Source organism: Papio anubis, chromosome 6 (genome assembly GCF_008728515.1).
Source record: "Papio anubis isolate 15944 chromosome 6, Panubis1.0, whole genome shotgun sequence".
Classification (NCBI taxonomy): domain Eukaryota; kingdom Metazoa; phylum Chordata; class Mammalia; order Primates; family Cercopithecidae; genus Papio; species Papio anubis.
This window is the reverse complement of record NC_044981.1, coordinates 84,147,940-84,168,369: the sequence shown is the minus strand read 5'-3', so window position 1 is coordinate 84,168,369 and position 20,430 is coordinate 84,147,940. Positions and strand designations below refer to the sequence as shown.

Here is a 20,430-nt window from a genome sequence, read left to right as displayed (position 1 = left end):
GGCCACTGCACTCCAGCCTGGGCCACAGAGCGAGACTCTGTCTCAAAAAAAGAAAAAAAAAAAAAAGTTAACTGCTGATGGGGTGAAGAAAAAAGGATGCCTGGGGGAAGAACCTCTTATTCTTATGCAAATGGTTCCTCTACCAGGGAGAGAAGCTTAATTACTGTCAGCCTTGGCCAGGAAAGGGGAAGATGCTGTGGACATGTGGCATTCTCCAGCCCCAGCTGGGAGGAGAGAAGGAGCTTGGAGCCACGGCTTGCCTGTCCTTCCCAAAAAATGAAGGCAAAGGCCACGGAAAGGCCCTTGACCCCGGGGAGCGTTGGGGGTGGGGGCATGGTTTCCCTACCCTCAGAAGTCCATGCATGAAAAGGCTTAGAAATGACAGAGAAGTTTTGAGTCCCCATGTCACTCACCACTTCTCAAGTCCCACATTGGGTGCCAAAGCTGTTGTAGGACTTTCTCCTTAGTTCAGCTAAGAGCTGGGTCCTTGCAACACGGCCATGAAATACTAGGCTTGCAGATGCCTTGAAGGGTGAGAATGGAATTTATTGGGCAAAAAGAAAAAAAGGGAAACAGAGACTCTCCCCAAAGCCAGAGTGCTTCCTGCCTGGGAGACTGAATCCCAGGTTCCACCAGGAAAAGGAGGGGCCAGGTTCCTCCCCACTGCGAATGGCACAAATTTCCCAAGGTTCACCCCAGTGTGCATTCCTCCCAGTGCACAGGTCAGTAGGAGATTCTGCCAGGGAACCCTTCCCACCTGGCTGTCTTACCAGCACTTTGGCAGGCTGACGTTGGAGGACTGCTTGAGCCCAGGAATTCGAGATGAAAAAAGTATAAAAAAGTTAGTGGGGTGTGGTGGCCTGCACCTGTAGTCCCAGCTCATTGGGGGCTGAGGCGAGAGGACTGCTTGAGCTTGAGGGGTTGAGGCTGCAGTGAGGCTGCCCGGATCATGCCCACTGCACTCCAGCCTGGGTGAGACAGTGAGACCCTGTCTGCAAAAACAAAAGATTTATCTACATAGCAAAGTGAAGAGGAAGGATTAATAAATACAAGTGTTTCTCAAGGAAATGTCCTAGGAAAAGGGAAGACAGATAAGATCTCTCTCTTTTGCCAAAAGAGAACGTTCAATCTTATTTTTTACATGTATACACTCTTCCTTAGGGGCAAAATGGATGTTTGATGAAAGATTCACCAACGACGAGAATCTACATCTGATAAAGAGGAGACGAAGACGTATCTGGGAGTGTGAGTCAGGGGTTCCAGGAAGCGGGGGAGGAAATCACGTTGGTCCATCTGTGTCTATTTTTCTTCTCACAGAGAAGAAAGAGACTTGGGCCTAGGAGCAATATGGCAGAAACACACATCAGGCAAGGCATTCCTGACAGGCAGAGAGAAACTGCCTACTCATCGGGATGCCACTCTCTTATTCTACTCTCTATTATGGGCAAAAGGTAGCCCCAGGGTCCTCCCAATTCTGTGGCACTGAGTATGGAGAGGGCATAACTGGATAGCTGAGTAAAAATCCAGTGCACATTGCTGCCTTACAGCCAATAATAGTTGCTCCCCAGTGGTATGAAGCCTCTGTGTGCCTAAAACTGAGCTACTGGGTAGATACAGTGTGTGTGGGAAGGGGAGTCTCCAAGGGGAGTCATCCCCAGAAGGGTAAGGTAAGATACTCTTCCAGGATCAGGCTCACCTTTCCCATCCTTGGAGGGGGCTGGGGATGGAAGGTTTTATTTTTTTACCATTTTGGGCATGGTACACACTCTATCGGCAGAAAAGGGAATTAATAGGAGATTATTTGGGTAGGCTGATGGCCTTAAAGCAAACTGGGTATTATCTTGTTCTGTCAGGGGAGGAGTTGACACTTTCAGTAACAGTTCTGAGCAGATGCAACAGCAGGACAGACCAGAAGTGTGACCTAACTCAGGCTGCCTCAGAGAGATGGCTGTCAGACTGTCTCTATTGATGGGACTCTTACTGAGGGGGTCCAGGCATTCAAGGGGTTGAGTTTCCCAGAAAGTTCCCCACCGAAGCTTTAAAAATGTATTCCCTGCAGCCTTATGCTCTTGCAGTTCCAATACAGCATTGGTGTTTAAAGCCAAACTACTTTATAATTGATTTGCCATCATCCAGCTTTATATTTAACACTTTAATTTAATCTGGTAACAAAGGCTCGTTAAAGGACGGCATTCATAAAATGCTTCCAAGCACCTCTGCTTAACTCGAAGGGAAAATAAAAGGGACTGTTTATTTGGTAGGCAGAGGAGAACACCGCCACGAAAAGGTTCTCCACTGAGCAACTCCTGCCTTTGTCAATTATACACATTATTTAGTAACTTTTTTGGCGACATGGACCTTCTCAAACTCCCCAGTATGCTTTGAAACTTTGATAAAGAAATGTACAAACAAAACTCTAAGTGTTCTGGAATTAATTTCAGACGCTTCATAGATCCTCGTAAGTACTCACCGTAAGAAAAATTCCCCATTTCTGGTACTCCAATCTCACGCCCTTAGAATTCTCCTAAGACTTATTCCCTTGAACAACTTTCCCTAATATCAAATCAAACCTAGATCCAGCTGGGACGCCAAGCTTGCGCTGTGGTAACGCTCAGAAGGCCTCCTTCATCAGTAAAACAGATGCCTTAATGGAAGTGACGGGCAATCAACGCATGGAAAGGGGCTTGGCTTCCCTCTTTTTTGGGTTTCTCTAGGTTGTCTAGATTGGAAAAAAATACACGCTTCGTCCTGCGGAGTTCGGTACAAACGCAATTGCACATATGCAAAGGCAAACCATGAGCGCAAGTGCGCCTCCGGGGAGCGCGACCGGGAGGGGCGGGGCCGAGCGGGGCGAGAGACGGACCGCTCCTCCCATTCGTCGCCGCCTTAACTCTTTGCTATCCTTCCGCAGAGCTTCCTCTTCTTTCCCTCTGACCTCGGAAAGAAGGGGGCGGGGCCTTCGGGGGCGGAAGTTGCAGTGCATTGTGGGTTCTCCTGGAGCGGTGGAGTTGATCCTGAATGAAAGTGGCGCGCTGCCCCTGACGTTACCCGGATTTGAGCGGCTGGAATTCGGATTACTGCTGCGATTCGGGTGTCTCGGACCCCGGTGCGCACCGGACCACGGGGAGGCGGCTGCAAAGGCGCGGCGAACGTTGGTGAGGGAGGGCAGCTCTGCGCAGCCCCCAAGACATGGCTCACAACAAGATCCCGCCGCGGTGGCTGAACTGTCCCCGGCGCGGCCAGCCGGTGGCAGGTAACCTGGACTGGGGGGTATTCGAATCCCCACACTCCAGCGTGCCCGGGGGTGGGCCGACTGAGGAGCTCAGCTTTTGGTGGTTCTGTGCCCGTTAGTGGTATTTCAGGAGTGGGATATGCTCCGTCTGATTACGCTTCGTGGACGAATGTTTGGGAACATGAACGGGAGGGGATGGTCGGCGGATGGGGGGCACTTGTCACTATTCCTGCAAGGCTAACTCTGCGAATGTGAAGGTAGACAGGAGGTTGGTGGCAGGAGGTGAGGATCCAGGAATACAGTGGGCGTACTTTGAGTCTTAGTAGTTTGTGAACCTTTTAGGGTTCAACCTTCCCCTTGAAAGAAGGGATGAGTGTCCGTCTTGAGATGGAGGAGGATAAGGAGGGAAGGGGCGGTTCCCAGCGGTGAAATGGGGTCACATTGAGACTGGGAATCTGGAGGGTGTTTTTGTTAGTTTTTTGTTTTTATTTTTTTTTTGTGAAACAGGGTCTCTCGCTGAGGCTGGCGATCCTCCCACCTCAGCCTCCCAAGTAGCCGGGACTACAGGCTCCTGCCATCGCACCCGGCTACTTTTTTTGTTTATTTTATATATATATACACATTTATAATATATATATTTGAGACATAGTCTCTCTCTGCCGCCCGGGCTGGAGTGCAGTGGCGTGATCTCGGCTCCCTGCCTCAGCCTTCCAAGTAGGTGGGATTACAGGTGCGTGCCACAACACCTGGCTAATTTTTGTGTTTTTAGTAGAGACGGGGTTTCACCATGTTGGCCAGGCCGGTCTCCAACTCCTGTCCTCAAGTGATCCGCCCGCCTCGGCTTCCCAAAGTGCTGGGATTACAGCCGTGAGCCAGCGCGCCCAGCCATAATTTTTTTGTTTATTTTTTGTGGAGACAGAGTTTCACTATGTTGCCGAGGCTGGTCTTGAACTCCTGGACTCAAGCGATGCTCCCACTTCGGCCTCCCAAAGTGTTGGGATTATAGGCGAGAGCCACCCTGCTTGGCCTGGTTTTTGTTTCTTTAAATCATTTTTCTTGTAGTTTTTTTCATCTTTATTGAGCTTGAATACAATAGGCTTTAAAGTGTACAGTTTGATAAATTTTGACTATATATACACAAATACATCTCTTTCCTAGGAAACAACCATGAAACCATCACCCCTCAAAGTTTCCTCCTGGCCCTTTTTAAATCTCTTCTTCGCCTGGCAACTGCTGATCTGCTTTCTGTAATTATAGTTTGCATTTTCTAGAAATTTTTAAATAATTGGAAACATATAGTGAGTACTCTGCTTGGGGTGGAAGGAAGTGTGTGTGGCTTTTTTCACTAAGCATAATTATTTTGATACTCATCCAGATTATGCATGTATCAATAGTTTATTCCTTTTTTATTGCAGTGTAGTAGTCCATTGTTCTGGGTGTACCACAAATTGTTTACCTCTTCATCTATTGATGGTCATTTGGGTTGTTTCCAGTTTTTAGCTACTACAAATAAACCTGCTGTGAACATTTATGTACAATTCTTTGTATGGACATATACTTTCATTCCTTTTGTGTAAATCTCTAGGAGAGGAATGGCTGCATCATATAATATGTGTATGTTTTAAGAATTTTAAGAAACTGCCAACCTCTTTTCCAAAGCGGTAACACTTGATAGTCCCACCATTAATGTATTATACAGAATAAATTCAAAGGACTTAAAAACTCGCAAAAAATTTGGACACTTCACAAAATAAGATATATGAATAGCCAAAAAGCTATGATGGCGTGGTGGTGTGTGCCTGTAATCCCAGCTACTCGGGAGACTGGGGCAGGGGAATCACTTGAACCTGGGAGGCGGTGGTTGCAGTGAGCCGAGACTGCACCACTGCACTCCAGTCTGGGTGACAGAGTGAGACTCCATTTAAAAAAAAGTAATTTGTACTTAATCGTGTAATTTATTAGTAAGGGTTCTCTACAGGGACAGAACTAATAGGATATATATATATATACACACACACGTAAGGGGGAGTTTATTAACTATTAACTCACACAATCACAAGGTCCCACAATAGGTTGTCAGCAAACTGAGGAGCGAGGAGAGCCAGTCTGAGTCCCAAAACTGAAGAACTTGGAATCCAGTGTTTGAGGGCAGGAAGCATCCTGTACAGGACAAAGATGTAGGCTGGGAGGCTAGGCCAGTCAAGTCTTTTCACATTTTTTCTGCCTGCTTTATATTCTAGCTGTGCTGACAGCTGATTAGATAGTGCCCACCCAGATTAAGGGTGGGTTTGCCTTTCCCAGCCCACTGACTCAAATGTTAATCTCCTTTGGCAACGCCCCCTACACCCAGGATCAATACTTTGCATCCTTCAATTCAATCAAGTTGACACTCAGTATTAACCATCACAGTAATTTCTTTGATATTTTGCATATTGAGGAAAATGTTATGGCAGTTCAAACTTATATGTTGCAAATATTAGGATTCACTTTACTAGTACTAGAAGTTCATAATTTTCCTGAATCAGAAAGAAAATGGTACTAACTACATATAATATGTTTTCCTGTGAAGTCACCTTCTCTAATGAAACCAGCATTTCCCTGGTAGTGATGTTGAACATTTTTCATATGTTTGTTGGCCAATTGTTTATCTTCTTTTGTCTGTTCATGTCCTTTGCCCACTTTTTGATGGGATTATTTATTTTTTTCTTACTCATTTGTTTGAGTTCCTTGTAGATTCTGGATATTAGTTCTTTGTCAGATGCAATGAGAGAGAGCTCTTGGAGACAGGGCCAAGCTTTATTTTCTGGAGAATTGTTTTTTCCTCCTTCTGAGTTAATAGATTTCAGGTGAATACTTGGAAGAAAACAAACTTATAATTTCTTTCCCTTTTTCCTTTTTTTTTCTTTTTTTTTGAGACAGGGTCTTGCTCTGTCACCCAGGCTGGAGTGCAGTGGCGAGATCTTGGTTCATTGCAACCTTTTCCTCCCGGGTTCAGGCTATTCTTCTGCCTCAGTCTCCTGAGTAGCTGGGACTACAGCTGTGCACCACCGTGCCCAGCTAATTTTTGTATTTTTAGTAGAGATGGGGTTTCACCATGTTGGCCACGCTGGTCTCCAACTGCTGACCTCAGGTGATCCACCTGCCTCGGCCTCCCAAAGTGTTGGCATTACAGGCATGAGCTACCGCACCCAGCCCTCCCTAGTTTCTTAAAGGTATATCATTCAACATAAAATTATTTCATACCTGCTATGTAAAGAGCTTACTAGGAACTGTGGGAATGTAAATATGAGACACAGCCAGGTGCATTGGCACATACTTGTGGTCCCAGGTACTAGGGATAGTGTGATGGTGATAGTGATGGTGATTTTGAAGTCATTTTATTTAGCAGATATTTAAATGTCTACTTTGTGCTAGTCCTGGGTGCTAGGGAGATGGCTAAGATATATTACCCTTAAAAAGCATAGTCTCATGGGAGTAGCAAACCATCCATTTTAAGCACAGTTCTGTTGTAAAAAATGTAGCAAAGACTATTGTAGTATACGATGGGAATCAGAGGTAATAAACCTAATTCTCTGAGGTTGAGGAAGAAGAGATGGGAAGGAAGGAGATCAGGTGAGACTTCCCAGAGGAGGTCGTACATGAATTATCTTGAGTAAATAGAAGTTTTCTAGATAAATAGTTGGCAGGGGGTGTTTCTGGAAAGTTTCTGTTAGGATAGGATGATGTAGGATGATGATGGGAGAGATAATAGACTGAAAAAGTGTTTTTGTTCTGGAAGATGTAAGTGAGGTTATGAGATTGGAGAATAGCCTGATCATACAGGCAAGTAGGGTGTGATAAGGTATCTTAATATTCATATGCTTTAAATTTTCACTGGTATACAATTGCAGTTTTTTTCAGCATCAAGATGAGATTATTTGAATCCAGGTTAAAAGCTTACTTTGACTTTTCTGTGTTTAATGAATTGATGGAGAGAGGAATGGAAATAGACTAATTAGGAACTTGTAGCCCAGGTGAAAGACAGTAGTGATGGTTTAGAAGTGAGACATGAAGAGTAGAAGGCTAATTTGAGAGATATTAAGAAGGGAAAATGGATGGAACTTAATGTTGTATTTAGAATGAGGGAAAGAGGGTCAAAATTTAGTCTGAAATGTCTGGCTTATGCAGTGAGATATTTGATATTATTAGGGCTTATGGAGAGAGAAGCAGTTTGGAGGAGATACTAAGATCCTGATTGCTCAAATAGAGATCTTTAGTAAAGATATTTTTTAAGAACATTTTAATTTTATTTCAGTAGTTTTTGGGGAACAGCTGGTTCTTGGTTACATGGATAAGTTCTTCAGTGGTGATTTCTGAGATCTTGGTGCACCTGTCACCCAAGGAGTGTACACTTTAGTAGTCTTTTATCCCTCACCTCCCTCCCACACTTCACCCTGAGACCCCAAAGTTCATTATATCATTGTTACATCTTTGCATCCTTATAGTGCATCTCCCGCTTACAAGTGAGAACACAGGATATTTGGGTTTCCATTCCTGAGTTACTTCACTTAGAATAATGGGGTCCAACTCCATCTAGGTTGCCGTGAATGCCATTATTTCATTCCTTTTTATGGCTGAGTAGTATTCCATGGTATATATACATACCACATTTTCTTTATCCACTCATTGGTTGTTGGGCATTTAGGCTGGTTCCACATTTTTGCAACTGCAAATTGTGCTGCTGTAAACATGCCTGTGCAAGTGGCTTTTTCAGATAATGACTTATTTTTCTCTAGGTAGGTACCCAGCAGTGGGATTGCTGGATCAAATGGTAGTTCTTCTAGTTCTTCAAGGAATCGCCACACTGTTTTCCATAGTAGTTGTACTAATTTACATTCCCACCAGCGGTCATTCATGCCAACATCTGTTATTTTTTGATATTTGATAATAGACTGAAAAATGGTCATTCTTGCAGGATTAAGGTGGTATCTCACTGTAGTTTTAATTTGCATTTCCCTGGTAGTGATGTTGAACATTTTTCATGTGTTTGTTGGCCAACTGTTTATCTTCTTTTGTCTGTTCATGTCCTTTGCCCACTTTTTGATGGGATTATTTATTTTTTTCTTACTCATTTGTTTGAGTTCCTTGTAGATTCTGGATATTAGTTCTTTGTCAGATGCATAGTTTGTGAAGATTTTCTCCCACTCTGGGGGTTGTCTGTTTACTCTGCTGATTATTTCTTTTGCTGTGTAGAAGCTTTTTAGTTTAATTAGGTCCTATCTATTTATTTTTGTTTTTGTTGCATTTGCTTTTGGGTTCTTGGTCACGAACTCTGCCTAAGTCAATGTCTAGAAGAGTTTTTTTCTGATGTTATCTTCTAGAATTTTTATGGTTTCAGATCTTACTTAGGTTTGAGTTGATCCATCTCCAGTTGATTTTGTATAAGGTGAGAGATGAGGATCCAGTTTCATTCTTCTACACATAGCTTGTTAGTTATCCCAGGACCATTTGTTGAATAGGGTGTCCTTTCCCCACTTTATATTTTTGTTTGCTTTGTTGAAGATCAGTTGGCTGTAAATGTTTGGCTTTCTTTCTGGGTTCTCTATTCTGTTCCATGGGTCTGTGTGCCTATTTTTATACCAGTACCATGCTGTTTTGGTTACTGTAGTCTTGTAGTATAATTTGAAGTTGGGTAATGTGATGCCTCCACATTTGTTCTTTTTGGTTTCTTTACTTTGGCTATTTGGGCTCTTTTTGGGTTCAATATGAATTTTAGGATTGCTTTTTCTGGTTCTGTGAAGAATGATGATGGTACTTTGATGGGAATTGCATTGAATCTATAGATTGCTTTTGGCAGTATGTTCATTTTCACGGTATTGATTATATCCATCCATGAGCATGGGATGTGTTTCCATTTGTTTGTGTCATCTGTGATTTCTTTCAGTAGTGTTTTGTAGTTTTCCTTGTAGAGATATTTCAGAACCTCCTTGGTTAGGTATATTCCTAAGTATTCTATTATTTTTTTTTTTGCAGCTGTTGTAAAAGGGATTGAGTTCTTGATTTGATTCTCAGCTTGGCCACTGTTGGTGCATAGCAGTGCTACTGATTTATGTAGGTTGATTTTGTATCCTGAAACTTTAAAGAATTCATTTATCAGATTTAGGAGCTTTTTGGATGAGTTTTTAGGGTTTCCTATGTATACAATCATATCATCAGTGAAGGCTGACAGTGTGACTTCCACTTTACCAATTTGGATGCCTTTTATTTCTTTCTCATTGCTCTGATGAGGACTTTCAGTACTATGTTCAATAGAAGTGGTGAAAGTACCATCCTTGCCTTGTTGCAGTTCTCAGGGGGAATGCTTTAAACTTTTCCCCATTCAGTATAGTGTTGGTCATGGATTTGTCATAGATGGCTTTTATTACCTTGAGGTATGGCTTTATTACTTGGAGGTATGTCCCTTCTGTGCCAGTTTTACTGAAGGTTTTAATCATGAAGCGATGCTGGATTTTGTCAAATACTTTTTCTGTATCTATTGAGATAGATCATGTGATTTTTATTTTTAATTCTGTTCATGTGATGTATCACATTTATTTTTATTTTATTTGTTTATTTTTGAGACAAGAGTCTTGCTCTGTCACCCAGTCTGGAGTGTGGTGGCAGCATCTCAGCTCATTGCAACCTCCGCCTCCTGGGTTCAAGCGATTCTCTTGCCTCAGCCTCCTGAGTATCTGGGACTACCTGCCACCACGTCTGGCTAATTTTTGTATTTTTAATAGAAGCGGGGTTTCACCATGTTGGCCAGGCTGGTCTTAAACTCCTGACCTCAAATGATTCACCCACCTTGGCCTCCCGAAGTGCTGGGATTACAGGAGTGAGCCACCATGCCCAGCCAATGGTTATTGACTTGTGTATGGTAAACCATCTCTGCATCTCTGGTATGAAACTCACTTGGTCATGGTGTATTACCTTTTTGATATGCTTTTGGATTCAGTTAGCTGGCATTTTGTTGAGGATTTTTGCATCTATGTTCATCAGGGATGTTGCTCTTTAGTTTTCTTTATTGTTATATCGTTTCCTGCTTTTGGTATATTAGGGTGATAACGGCTTCATAGAATGATTTAGGGAGGATTCCCTTTCTCTGTCTTTTGGAATAGTTTCAGTAAGATTGGTAGCAATTCTTTGACTGTCTGGTAGAATTCAGCTGTGAATCCATCTGTTCCTGGACTTAAAATTTTTAAATTTAAATTTAATTTAATTAATTTTTGTTTTCTTGGACTTTTTTCATTGGCAGTTTTTTTTATTACTGTTTCAATTTCGCTACTTGTTATTAGTCTGTTCAGAGTTTCTATTTCTTCCTGATTTAATCAGGGGGATTGTATATTTCCAGGAATTTATCCATCTCCTCTAAATTTTCTAGTTTGTGCATATAAAGTGTTCATAGTACTACTGAATGATCTTTTATATTTTTGTGGTATCGGTTGTAATATGTCCTGTTTTGTTTCTCATTGAACTTACTTGAATCTTCTTTTCTTGGTTTGTCTTGCTAATGGTCTATCAATTGTGTTTATATTTTGAAAGAACCAGTTTTTTGTTTTTTTTTTCTTCTGAGACAGAGTCTCGCTCTGTGCAGTGATGACATCTTGGCTCACTGCAACCTCTGCCTCCCAGGTTCAAGTGATTCTCCTGCCTTAGCCTCCTGAGTAGCTGGGACTACAGGTGCCCCCCCACCATGCCTGGCTAATTTTATTGTATTTTTAGTAGAGATGGGATTTCACCATGGTGGTCAGGCTCAAATTTCTGACTTCAAATGATCTGCCTGCCTTGGCCTTCCAAAGTGCTGGGATTGCAGACGTGAACCACTGTGCCGCACCCAGAACCAGTGTTTTGTTTCATTAATCTTTTGTATATGTTTGGTTTTTTTTTGTTTGTTTGTTACAGTTTAGTTCTGCTCTAATGTTTGTTACTTCTTTTCTTCTGCTTGGTTTGGGTTCAATTTATTCTTGTTTTTCTAGTTCCTTGAGGTGTGACCTTAGATTCTGTTTGTGCTCTTTCAGATGTTTTGGTGTAGGTTTTTTTTTTTTTTTTTGAGATGGAGTCTCACTCTGTAGCTTGGGCTGGAGTGCTGTGGTGTGATTGCGGCTCACTGCAAGCTCCGCCTCCTGGGTTCAAGCGATTCTCCTGCCTGAGTAGCTAGGATTACAGGCGCCCGATACCACGCCTGGCTATTTTTTTGTATTTTTAGTAGAGATGGGATTTCACCATGTTAGCCAGGCTGGTCTTGAACTCCTGACCTTGTAATTTGCTTGCCTTGGCCTCCCAAAGTACTAGGATTACAGGCATGAGCAGTGCACCATACCTGGCAATGTAGGTATTTAATGCTATGAACTTTCCTCTTAGTACTGCTTTTGCTGTGTCTCTGAGGTTTTGATAGGTTGTGTCACTGTTATCATTCAGTTCAAAAAATTTTTAAATTTCCATCTTTATTTCATTGTTGACCAAAGATTATTCAAGAGCAGAAATTTTAATTTCCATGTATTTGTATAGTTTTAATTTTTAAAATTTTATTTATTTTTATTTATTTGTTTTTTTTTTGAGATGGAGTCTTGCTCTTTCGCCCAGTCTAGAGTGCAATGGCGCAATGTTGGCTCAGTGCAACCCCTGCCTCCCAGGTTCAAACAATTCTCCTGCCTCAGCCTCCTGAGTAGCTGGGATTACAGGCATGTGCCACCACGCCCAGCTAATTTTTGTATTTTCAGTAGAGGTGGGGTTTCATCATGTTGGCCAGGCTGGTCTCGAACTCCAGACCTCAGGTGATCCACCCGCCTTGGCCTCCCAAAGTACTGGGATTACAGGTGTGAGCCACCATGCCCGGTCCTGTATCTGTATAGTTTTGACGGTTCCTTTTGGAGTTAATTTTCAATTTTATTCCACTGTAGTATGAGAGGACACTAAATAGAATTTCAATTATCTTAAATTTATTGAGACTAAATATCTGTTAAGTCCATTTGTTCTAGGGTATAGTTTAAGTCTGTTCTTTCTTTGTTGACTTTTGTCTTGATGACCTGTCTAGTGCCGTCACTGGAGTATTGAAGTCCCCCACTATTCTTTTGTTGCTGTGTATTTAATTTCTTAGGTCTCTAGTATAATTGTTTTACAAATTTTGGAGCTCTAGGGTTAGGCGCATATATAGGATTGTGGTATTTTCCTGTTGGACAAATCCTTTTTTCATTATATAATGTCCTTCTCTGTCCTTTTAAACTGTTATTCCTTTAAAGTTTGTTTTGTCTGACATTAGAATAGCTATTCCTGCACACTTTGGATTTCCATTTGCGTAGAATATCTTTTTCTACCCCTTTACCTTAAGTTTATATGAGTCTTTATGCATTAGGTGAGTTTCTTGAAGGCAGCAGATACTTGGTTCATGGGTTGTTATCCATTCTGCCATTCTGTGTCTTTTAAAAGGAGCATTTGGGCCATTTATATTCAACGTAATGCAGTATTGAGATGTAAAGTACTGTTCTATTCATCTTGCTAGTTGTTGCCTAAATACTTTTTTTTAAAAAATTCTGTTACAGTTTTATAGGCCCTGTGAAATTTATGCTTTAAGGAGGTTCCCTTTTCGTGTATTTTGAGGTTTTGTTTCAAGGTTTAGAACTCCTTTTAGCATTTCTTGTAGTGTGTCTTTCATGTGGCCAATTCTCTAAGCATTTGTTTATCTGAAAAAGACTATCTCTCCTTCATTTATGAAGCCTAGTTTTGCTGAATACAAAATTCTTGGCTGACAGTTATATTGTTTCAGGAAACTAAAGATAGGACATCAGTCCCTTCTGGCTTGTAAGGTTTCTGCTGAGAAATCGGCTGTTAATCGGTTAGGTTTTCCCTTATGGGTTATCTGATGCTATTGTCTCACAGCTCTTAAGTTTCTGTCCTTCATCTTGACTTTAGATAACCTGATAACTATGTGCCTAGGTCATGATCTTTGTGATGAATTTCCTAGGTGTTATTTGAACTTCTTGTATTTGGGTGTCTAGATCTCTAGCAAGGCCAGGGAAGTTTTCCTCAATTATTTCCTCAAATAAGTTCTTCAAACTTTTATATTTCTCTTCTTCCTCAGGAATACCAGTTATTCTTAGGGTTGGCTGTTTAACATAATCCCACATTTCTTGGAGGCTTTGTTCATTAAAAAAATTTTTTTTTCTTTGTTTTTGTATGATTGGGTTAATTTGAAAGCCTTGTCTTTGAGCTCTGAAGTACTTTCTTCTACTTGTTCTAGTCTATTATTGAAATTTTCCAGTGTATTTTGTATTTCTCTAAGTGTGTCTTTCATTTCCAGAATTTGTGATTGTTTTTTCTTTATGATACCTGTTTCTCTCTGGAGAATTTTTCATCCATATCTTGTATTTTTAAAAATTTCTTTAAGTTGGTTTTCACCTTTTTCTGCTATCTCCTTGAGTAGCTGAATAATCAATCTTCTGAATTCTTTATCTGGCAATTCAGAAATTTCTTCCTGGTTTGGATCCATTGCTGGGGAGCTAGTATGGTATTTGGGGGTTTTATAGAACCCTGTTTTGTCATATTACCAGAATCACTTTTCTGGTTCCTTCTCATTTGGGTAGTCTGTTTCAGTGGAAAGGTCTGAAACTCAAGGCCTCTGTTCAGATTCTTTTGTCCCACAGGCTGATCCCTTCATGTTGTGCTCTCTCCCTTCCTCTAGGGATGGGGTTTGGGGCTTCCTGAGAGCTGGATTGGTGTGATTGTTATTGCTCTTCTGGTTCTAGTCACACTGTGGAGTTACCGGGTCCCAGGGCTGGTGCTGAAGAATGTCTGCAGAGTCCTGTGATGTAATCCATCTTCAGGTGTCCCAGCCATTGATACCAGCTCCTACTCTGGTAAGGGTGGCAGGGCAGTAAGTAGACTCTGTGAGAGTCCTTGGTTGTAGATATATTTAATGTGCTGGCTTTCTTGAATGCTGGTTATGCTAGCAGTGAAGTTGTCATGTGGACAGACTCAGGACCTCTGATTAGCCAGATTGTTGCAGGCAGTGGTATATTAGCTGTTATTTTATCTTTCCTGGGAGCAGGATTATTTTGTCATGAGTTGCTGTAATGGCCTGAGTTAGTTGGCTTGCAGCCAGGAGGCAGTGCTTTCAAGAGATCATTAGCTGTGGTGCTAGTTGGGGGACTAAGTTTGTCCTAAGTTGGCCAGGGTAAGTATTCTGGTTTCTCAGGCAATGGGTGGGGCATAAAGCTCCCAAGAATTTCTGTCTTTTGTGTTCAGCAACCAGGGCAGGTAGAGAATACCATCAGGTAGGGGAAGGGTTAGGTGGATCTGAGCTTAGACTCTCCCTGGGTGGGGCTTACTGCAGCCACTTGAGGAGATGGGGGGTGGTTCTTGGGCTAATGGGGTTATGTTCCAGAGAGGATTATGGCGGCCTCTGCTGTGTCACATAGTTTGCCAGGGAAGTAGGGGATAGCTGGTAATGAAAGACTTCACCCAGCTCTCATGCAGTTGGTGAGGCTGGTCTTCTGTGGTGCACCCCCCTACTCCTCAGACCTTGCCTCTGAATGTAAGTTTCCCCACTGAGAAAGCAAGCATGGCTTTCAGGCCCTGTCCCTCCCTGTCTGCCTCCCTGTCTACCCACTGGGCAGCTTCTGTGCTTATATCTGCAGCAGTTCCCATTCATTCCCTGGATTCTGCTCAAGAAAATTCATGCCCAGTCAGAATTATTATGAGTTTCATTTGGAAGCTTTTTTCCCCTATGACCCTCCCTAATTCTGCTGTCTGCTTTCCCTGAGGGCCCTTGTGAGATGTAGTCAAGAATGGCTTCCCTGGACTTGAGCTGGAGACTGGGAGTGCCTACAAGACTCTGCCTGCTGCTGCTTCTACTTTTAGACTTCACTCGGCTCCCTAAATTTATTTCAGCTGTAGGTAAAGTTAAATCCTTCTCCTGCTATCTGGATTTTCAGATTCCCCAGTGGGGAATGTGTGTTCAGAGGCAGGTTTTTCCCCCCTTTCACACTTTGGGAGCTCATGGTTTTTCGCCTGTCTCATGGAATTTGCAGCGCTGTGTGGCTTCTTTCAACAGATCTGTTTGGCTGTGGCAAGTTTTTGAAATCAGACAGCACTGAAGTTTGCTGCATAGATTGATTCTTCCCTTCATGAAAGATTTCTCTGTAGCATTTTAGCCATGGTAGAACTTTCTTTAGCCATGGCAGAACTTTCTTCGGGGTTGGAGTCAGTTCTCTCCAGCCCTGCTGCTGCTTTATCAATTAAGTTTATGTAATATTCTAAATCCTTTATTGTCACTTCAGCAATATTCACATCTTCACTGGGGCCAGATTCCATATCAGGAAACCACTTTGCTCATTTGTAAGAAGCAACTCCTCATCTGTTAAAGTTTTATCATGAGATTGCAGCAATTTGGTCACATCTTCAGGCTCCGCTTTAAAAAATGTTTGTATTGGCCAGGCGCGGTGGCTCACATCTGTAATCCCAGCACTTTGGGAGGCCGAGGCGGGCAGATCACCTGAGGTCAGGAGTTTGAAACCAGCCTGGCCAACATGGTGAAACTGCGTCTCTACTAAAAATATAAAAATTAGCTGGGCATGGTGGCAGGTGCCTGTCAACCCAGCTACTCATGAAGCTGAGGCAGGAGAATTGCTTGAACCTGAGAGGTGGAGGTTGCAGTGAGCCAAGGTCGCGCCACTGTATTCCAGCCTGGGCGACGCACTAAGACTCCATCTCAAAACAAACAAACAAACAGTTATTTATTTATATTTTTTTGAGACAGGGTCTCACTGTGTCCCCCAGGCTGGAATGCAATGGCATGATCCTGGCTCACTGCAGCCTCGAACTTCTGGGTTCAAGCGATTCTGCCACCCCAGCCTCCTGAGTAGCTGGGACTACAGGTGTGTGCTACTATGCCTGGCTAACTTTCAGGCTGCACTTCTAATTCTAGTTCTTCTGCTATTTCCATTACATCTGTAGTTACTCCACTGAAGTCTTGAACTCTTCAAAGTCATCCATGAGGGTTATAATAAACATTTCAAACTCCTGTTGCTGATATTTTGACTTTCTTCTATGAATCATGAATATTCTTAATGGCATCTAGAATGGTGAATCCTTTCCAGAAAATTTTTTATTTATTTTGCCCGATCCATCAGAGAAATTACTACATATGGCAGTTATAACCTTATGAAATGTATTTCTTAAATAATAAGACCTTTTTAGGGAACCCACTCTGTGAAGAAAAACAAAAATAATATAGGACTTGAAAATTGAAACTACCCCTTGATCCATGGGCTGTTATGTTAGTAGGCATGGAACCAACATTAATCTCCCTGTACATTTCCATCAGAGCTCTTGGGTGCCTAGGTGAGCAGTAATATTTTGGAAGGAATCTTTTTTTCTGAGCAGTAAGTCTCAAGAGTGAGCTTCAAAAAATTCTGTAAAACATTCTGTAAACAGATGGGATGTCATCCAGGCTTGTTGTTCATTGATAGAGCACAGACAGAGTAGATTTAGCATACTTCCTTAAGGGCCCTAGTATTTTCAGAATAGTAAATGAGCACTGGCTTCAACTTGAAGTTACCAGCTCCTGACAAGAAAGTCAGCCTGTCGTTTGAAGCTTTGAATCTAGGCATTGTCTTCTGTCTAGCTATGAAAGCCCTAGATGGCATTTTCTTCTGATAGAAGACTGTTTTTCTGTTGTTTAGTGTAGCCATGTTCGTCAATTATCTTAGCTATATCTTCTGGATAATTTTCTACAGCTTCCATAAGAGCCCTTTACCTTGTACTTTTATGTTAGAGAGATGGCTTCTTTCCTTAAACCTTATGAATCAACCTCTGCTAGCTTCAGATTTTTCTTCTGCAGCTTCCTTACCTCTCTCAGCCTTCGTAGAATTGAAGGAAATTGTTGCCTTGGTCTGGATTAGGCTTTGGCTTAAGTGGAAATGTTGTGGCTGGTTTGATCTATTCAGACCACTGAAATTTTCTCCATATCAGCAATAAGACTGTTTTGCTTTCGGCCAGGCATGGTGGCTCACACCTGTAATCCCGGCACTTTGGGAGGCTGAGGCATGTGAATCACGAGGTCAGGAGTTTGAGACCAGCCTGGCGAATATGGTGAAACCCCGTCTCTACTAAAAATACAAAAAAATTAGCTGGGCGTGGTGGCGTGCACCTGTAGTCCCAGCTACTCAAGAAGCTGAGGCAGGAGAATCGCTTGAACCTGGGAGGCACACGGAGGTTGCAGTGAGCCGAGGTCACGCCACTGACTCCAGCTTGGTGACAGAGCGAGACTCCGTCTTAAAAAAAAAAAAAAAGACTGGTTATTTCGCTTTCTTATCATTTGTGTGTTCACTGGAGTAGCACTTGTAACATCCTCTGCGAATTTTTCCTTTTCATTTACAACTTGGCTAACTGGTGCAAGAGGCCTAGCTTTTGGCGTATCTGGGCTTTCAGTGTACCTTCTTCACTGAACTTAATAATTTCTAGTTTTTGATTTAATTGAGAGACATATGATTCTTCATTGCACTTGAACACTTAGAGGACATTGTAGGGTTATTAATTGACCTAATTTCAATATTATTGTGTCTCAGGAAATAGGGAGGCTTAAGGAGAGGGAGGGAGACAGGGAATGGCTGCTTGGTGGAGCAGTGAAAACATGTACAGCATTGATTTATTAAGTCTGCCATTTTATGGGTGTCATTCATGGCACCCCAAAACAATTACAGGTGTAACATCAGAGATCACTGATCATAGATCACTGTAACAAATATAATAATAATCAAAAAGCTTGAACTGTTGTGGAAGTTAGTTCCACAAAATGTGGCACAGACACAAAACGAGCACATACTGTTGGATAAATTATGGTGCTAGACTTGATAGACAAAAGGTTGCCACAGACCTTCAATTTATTAAAAAATGCAGTATCTGTGAAGTGCAGTAAAGCAAAGTATGCCTGTAATACTAGTTCCTCTCATAAACAACTGCCCAAAACTCAGGAGTTCCAATCAAATTATATTTCTTGCTCATATCACAATGTGTTGTATTGGGCAACTTTCCCAGGCTACTCTTCTCTGATTAGCAACTTGCTAGGCTCTTTCCATCTTGTGATGCTGTCATCTTAAACATGTGACTTCTAAAGTTGCCATGAAAGTGGAGGAGCAAGCATGGGTGATCTCTCGGGGTTTTTGGCCAGCCTTGGTAGTCGTATAGTTAACTTTGGCCTGTATCCCGTTGGCCAGAATCCAGAACATGGCCCTCACCCAACTACAAGAGAAACTGAGAAAGCTAGTCTTTCATTGTGTCCTGGAAGAAGAAAGTAAATTGAATGTGACCAACAGATACTGTCATTTCTACCATGGCAATAGATAAAACTTCTCCCAGGCAGAGACCGTAGAGAGAGTAGAGAAGGTCCACAAAGGAACCCCTAGAAACCTGACATTTATAAGTTGGTTAAAGAAAAAAGAGGGAACAAAGGAGTTGAGGACGAATAGCTAGAAATTGAGGGAGGTGTGAGGTGGGTGATTGAAACTAACAGGAGTTTGGGTGTCATGGAAGGCAGAAGAGTTTTTCAAGAAGGAAGGAGTTGCCGGATACGTGAAATGCTGCTGAAATGTTAAGATACCAGAAAAGTTGGTAAAATCTGTTGGTGACTGTGACAAGTATTTTCAGTGGCAATGTGGGATCAGAGGCCAGATTGGAGTGGATTAATGAGCTACTTTGTTGCAAGTCTCTTAGAGAGTTGTAGGGGATTGCTGAGGAATATGTGTAGATGGCTCTGAGACCTGTTTAAGAGGCTAATTGCTACCTTTCCTACCTTTCGGATAGAGTGGTCAAAAGAGTGGGCATAGAGTGGCCAAAAGGAATGATCATAAGTGACTTGAGAATGGCCAACTGGCTGAGGAAGAGGCAGGGGCTGGAACATGGAAGATGTAGGACTATCTTCATTAACCCATCTACCAAGGCTATGGATGGGCCTTAGTCATATCAGCAGATGCTGCTGGGATGGAAACTAATGATGCTCGAAGACCAGATGCAATACAGTTCAGTTTACTGGAAGCAAGAGAGGAAAAAGATGGTGTACAAAATAGCAGTTGCTCTCCTTTCCGCCAGTGCCAGGGTCTTTACCTTTGAGGAATGTAATCACATCCAGGAGGAGAGTCCTGATTTCACTGTAGGCTATCTTGAATGGGAGCTCAAAAGCTAAATTATGCACAGTTACAGAGAAGTAAAGTCTACACTTCTGCTGATACATGTATACATAAATGAATTGGAGGTAATGAAGTAAAGATAGGAGTATGTGTATTAAACTTTTAAAAAAGTTTGGTTATGAAGAGGAGTAAAAATGAAGCATAAGTTGGGGGATAAGGGAGAGTTTAGGGCTTGTTTAAATGCTGATGGGAATGAGCCAGCAGATGTCTGAGATCTGAAGATGTTGGGGGTGAGGGTTGGGAGAAGAAGAAAGGGTTGATTGATGGCCCTTGAAAGGTAAGATGGTAAGGAAATCTTGAGCAGAAGGGAGGATTTTTAATGGGAGAAGGAGTATGGGCTCAGATACAGAAAGGTTTATAGATTAACTGCAAAGACAAGGCAAGTTTCTGCCTAATGGTGGAGAGGCATTGTTGAATAGCAGTTTCATTCATGGGCTCTACATCCATAGTCTTCATTTGAATCACTGTTTTTACCATTTATTAGTGGTGTGACATGCGGCAAGTTGCTTAATCGCTCTTGCTTTGTTCTCCTCATCTGTAAAATGAGGAATAATAACAATATTTATTGTTAGGAGTAAATGAATGAATTATGTACAATATTTTAAACAGTGTCTGGCATGTGGTAAACATACACAATTAGCTTTAATTATTATGGCTTCTTTTTTTTTTTTTTCTTTTCAGTGAAGTCTAACTTAAAGTTGTCAGTTGAAAAGGGGATGTTTTAGGAATGAGGAAAAAATGTAAAATATTTATCATAAGGGATAGTGGTGTGTGGTAGGACTGCCTTTAATATTGGTGATTATGAAGTATAGTGTCACCCATCTTTTGTGCTGTGAGATTTGCTCTAGGAGGCCTCAGCTACATATGTGTAGGCACAAAGAAGTTAGGTGGTTGGGTTCATTGAGGTCTGGATTTTTCTCAGGTGAGTGTGACTGGGTAATGGGGGCAGAGCAAGGAGGTTAAGGGTATTTACAGAGGACTAATTATGATGATCTACTG

At 42.1% G+C, this 20,430-nt stretch overlaps 1 protein-coding gene across 4 annotated transcripts in view; it reads left to right on the top strand.

Moving 5' to 3' along the window:
- The first annotated feature begins 2,916 nt into the window (after window positions 1–2,916).
- The window catches only part of RNGTT (RNA guanylyltransferase and 5'-phosphatase), a 335,687-nt gene continuing 318,173 nt past the window's right edge, over window positions 2,917–20,430 (top strand). For 2 of the 4 annotated variants that reach the window (XM_021937590.1, XM_021937589.1), the window contains exon 1: window positions 2,917–3,253. In XM_021937590.1, the coding sequence (XP_021793282.1) occupies window positions 3,190–3,253 (64 nt within the window). In that variant the 5' untranslated portion in view covers window positions 2,917–3,189. Of the gene's footprint in view, window positions 3,254–13,992; window positions 14,104–20,430 lie in introns of all 4 variants that reach the window. The other 2 variants (XM_021937591.2, XM_021937592.2) reach the window with 2 other exon arrangements.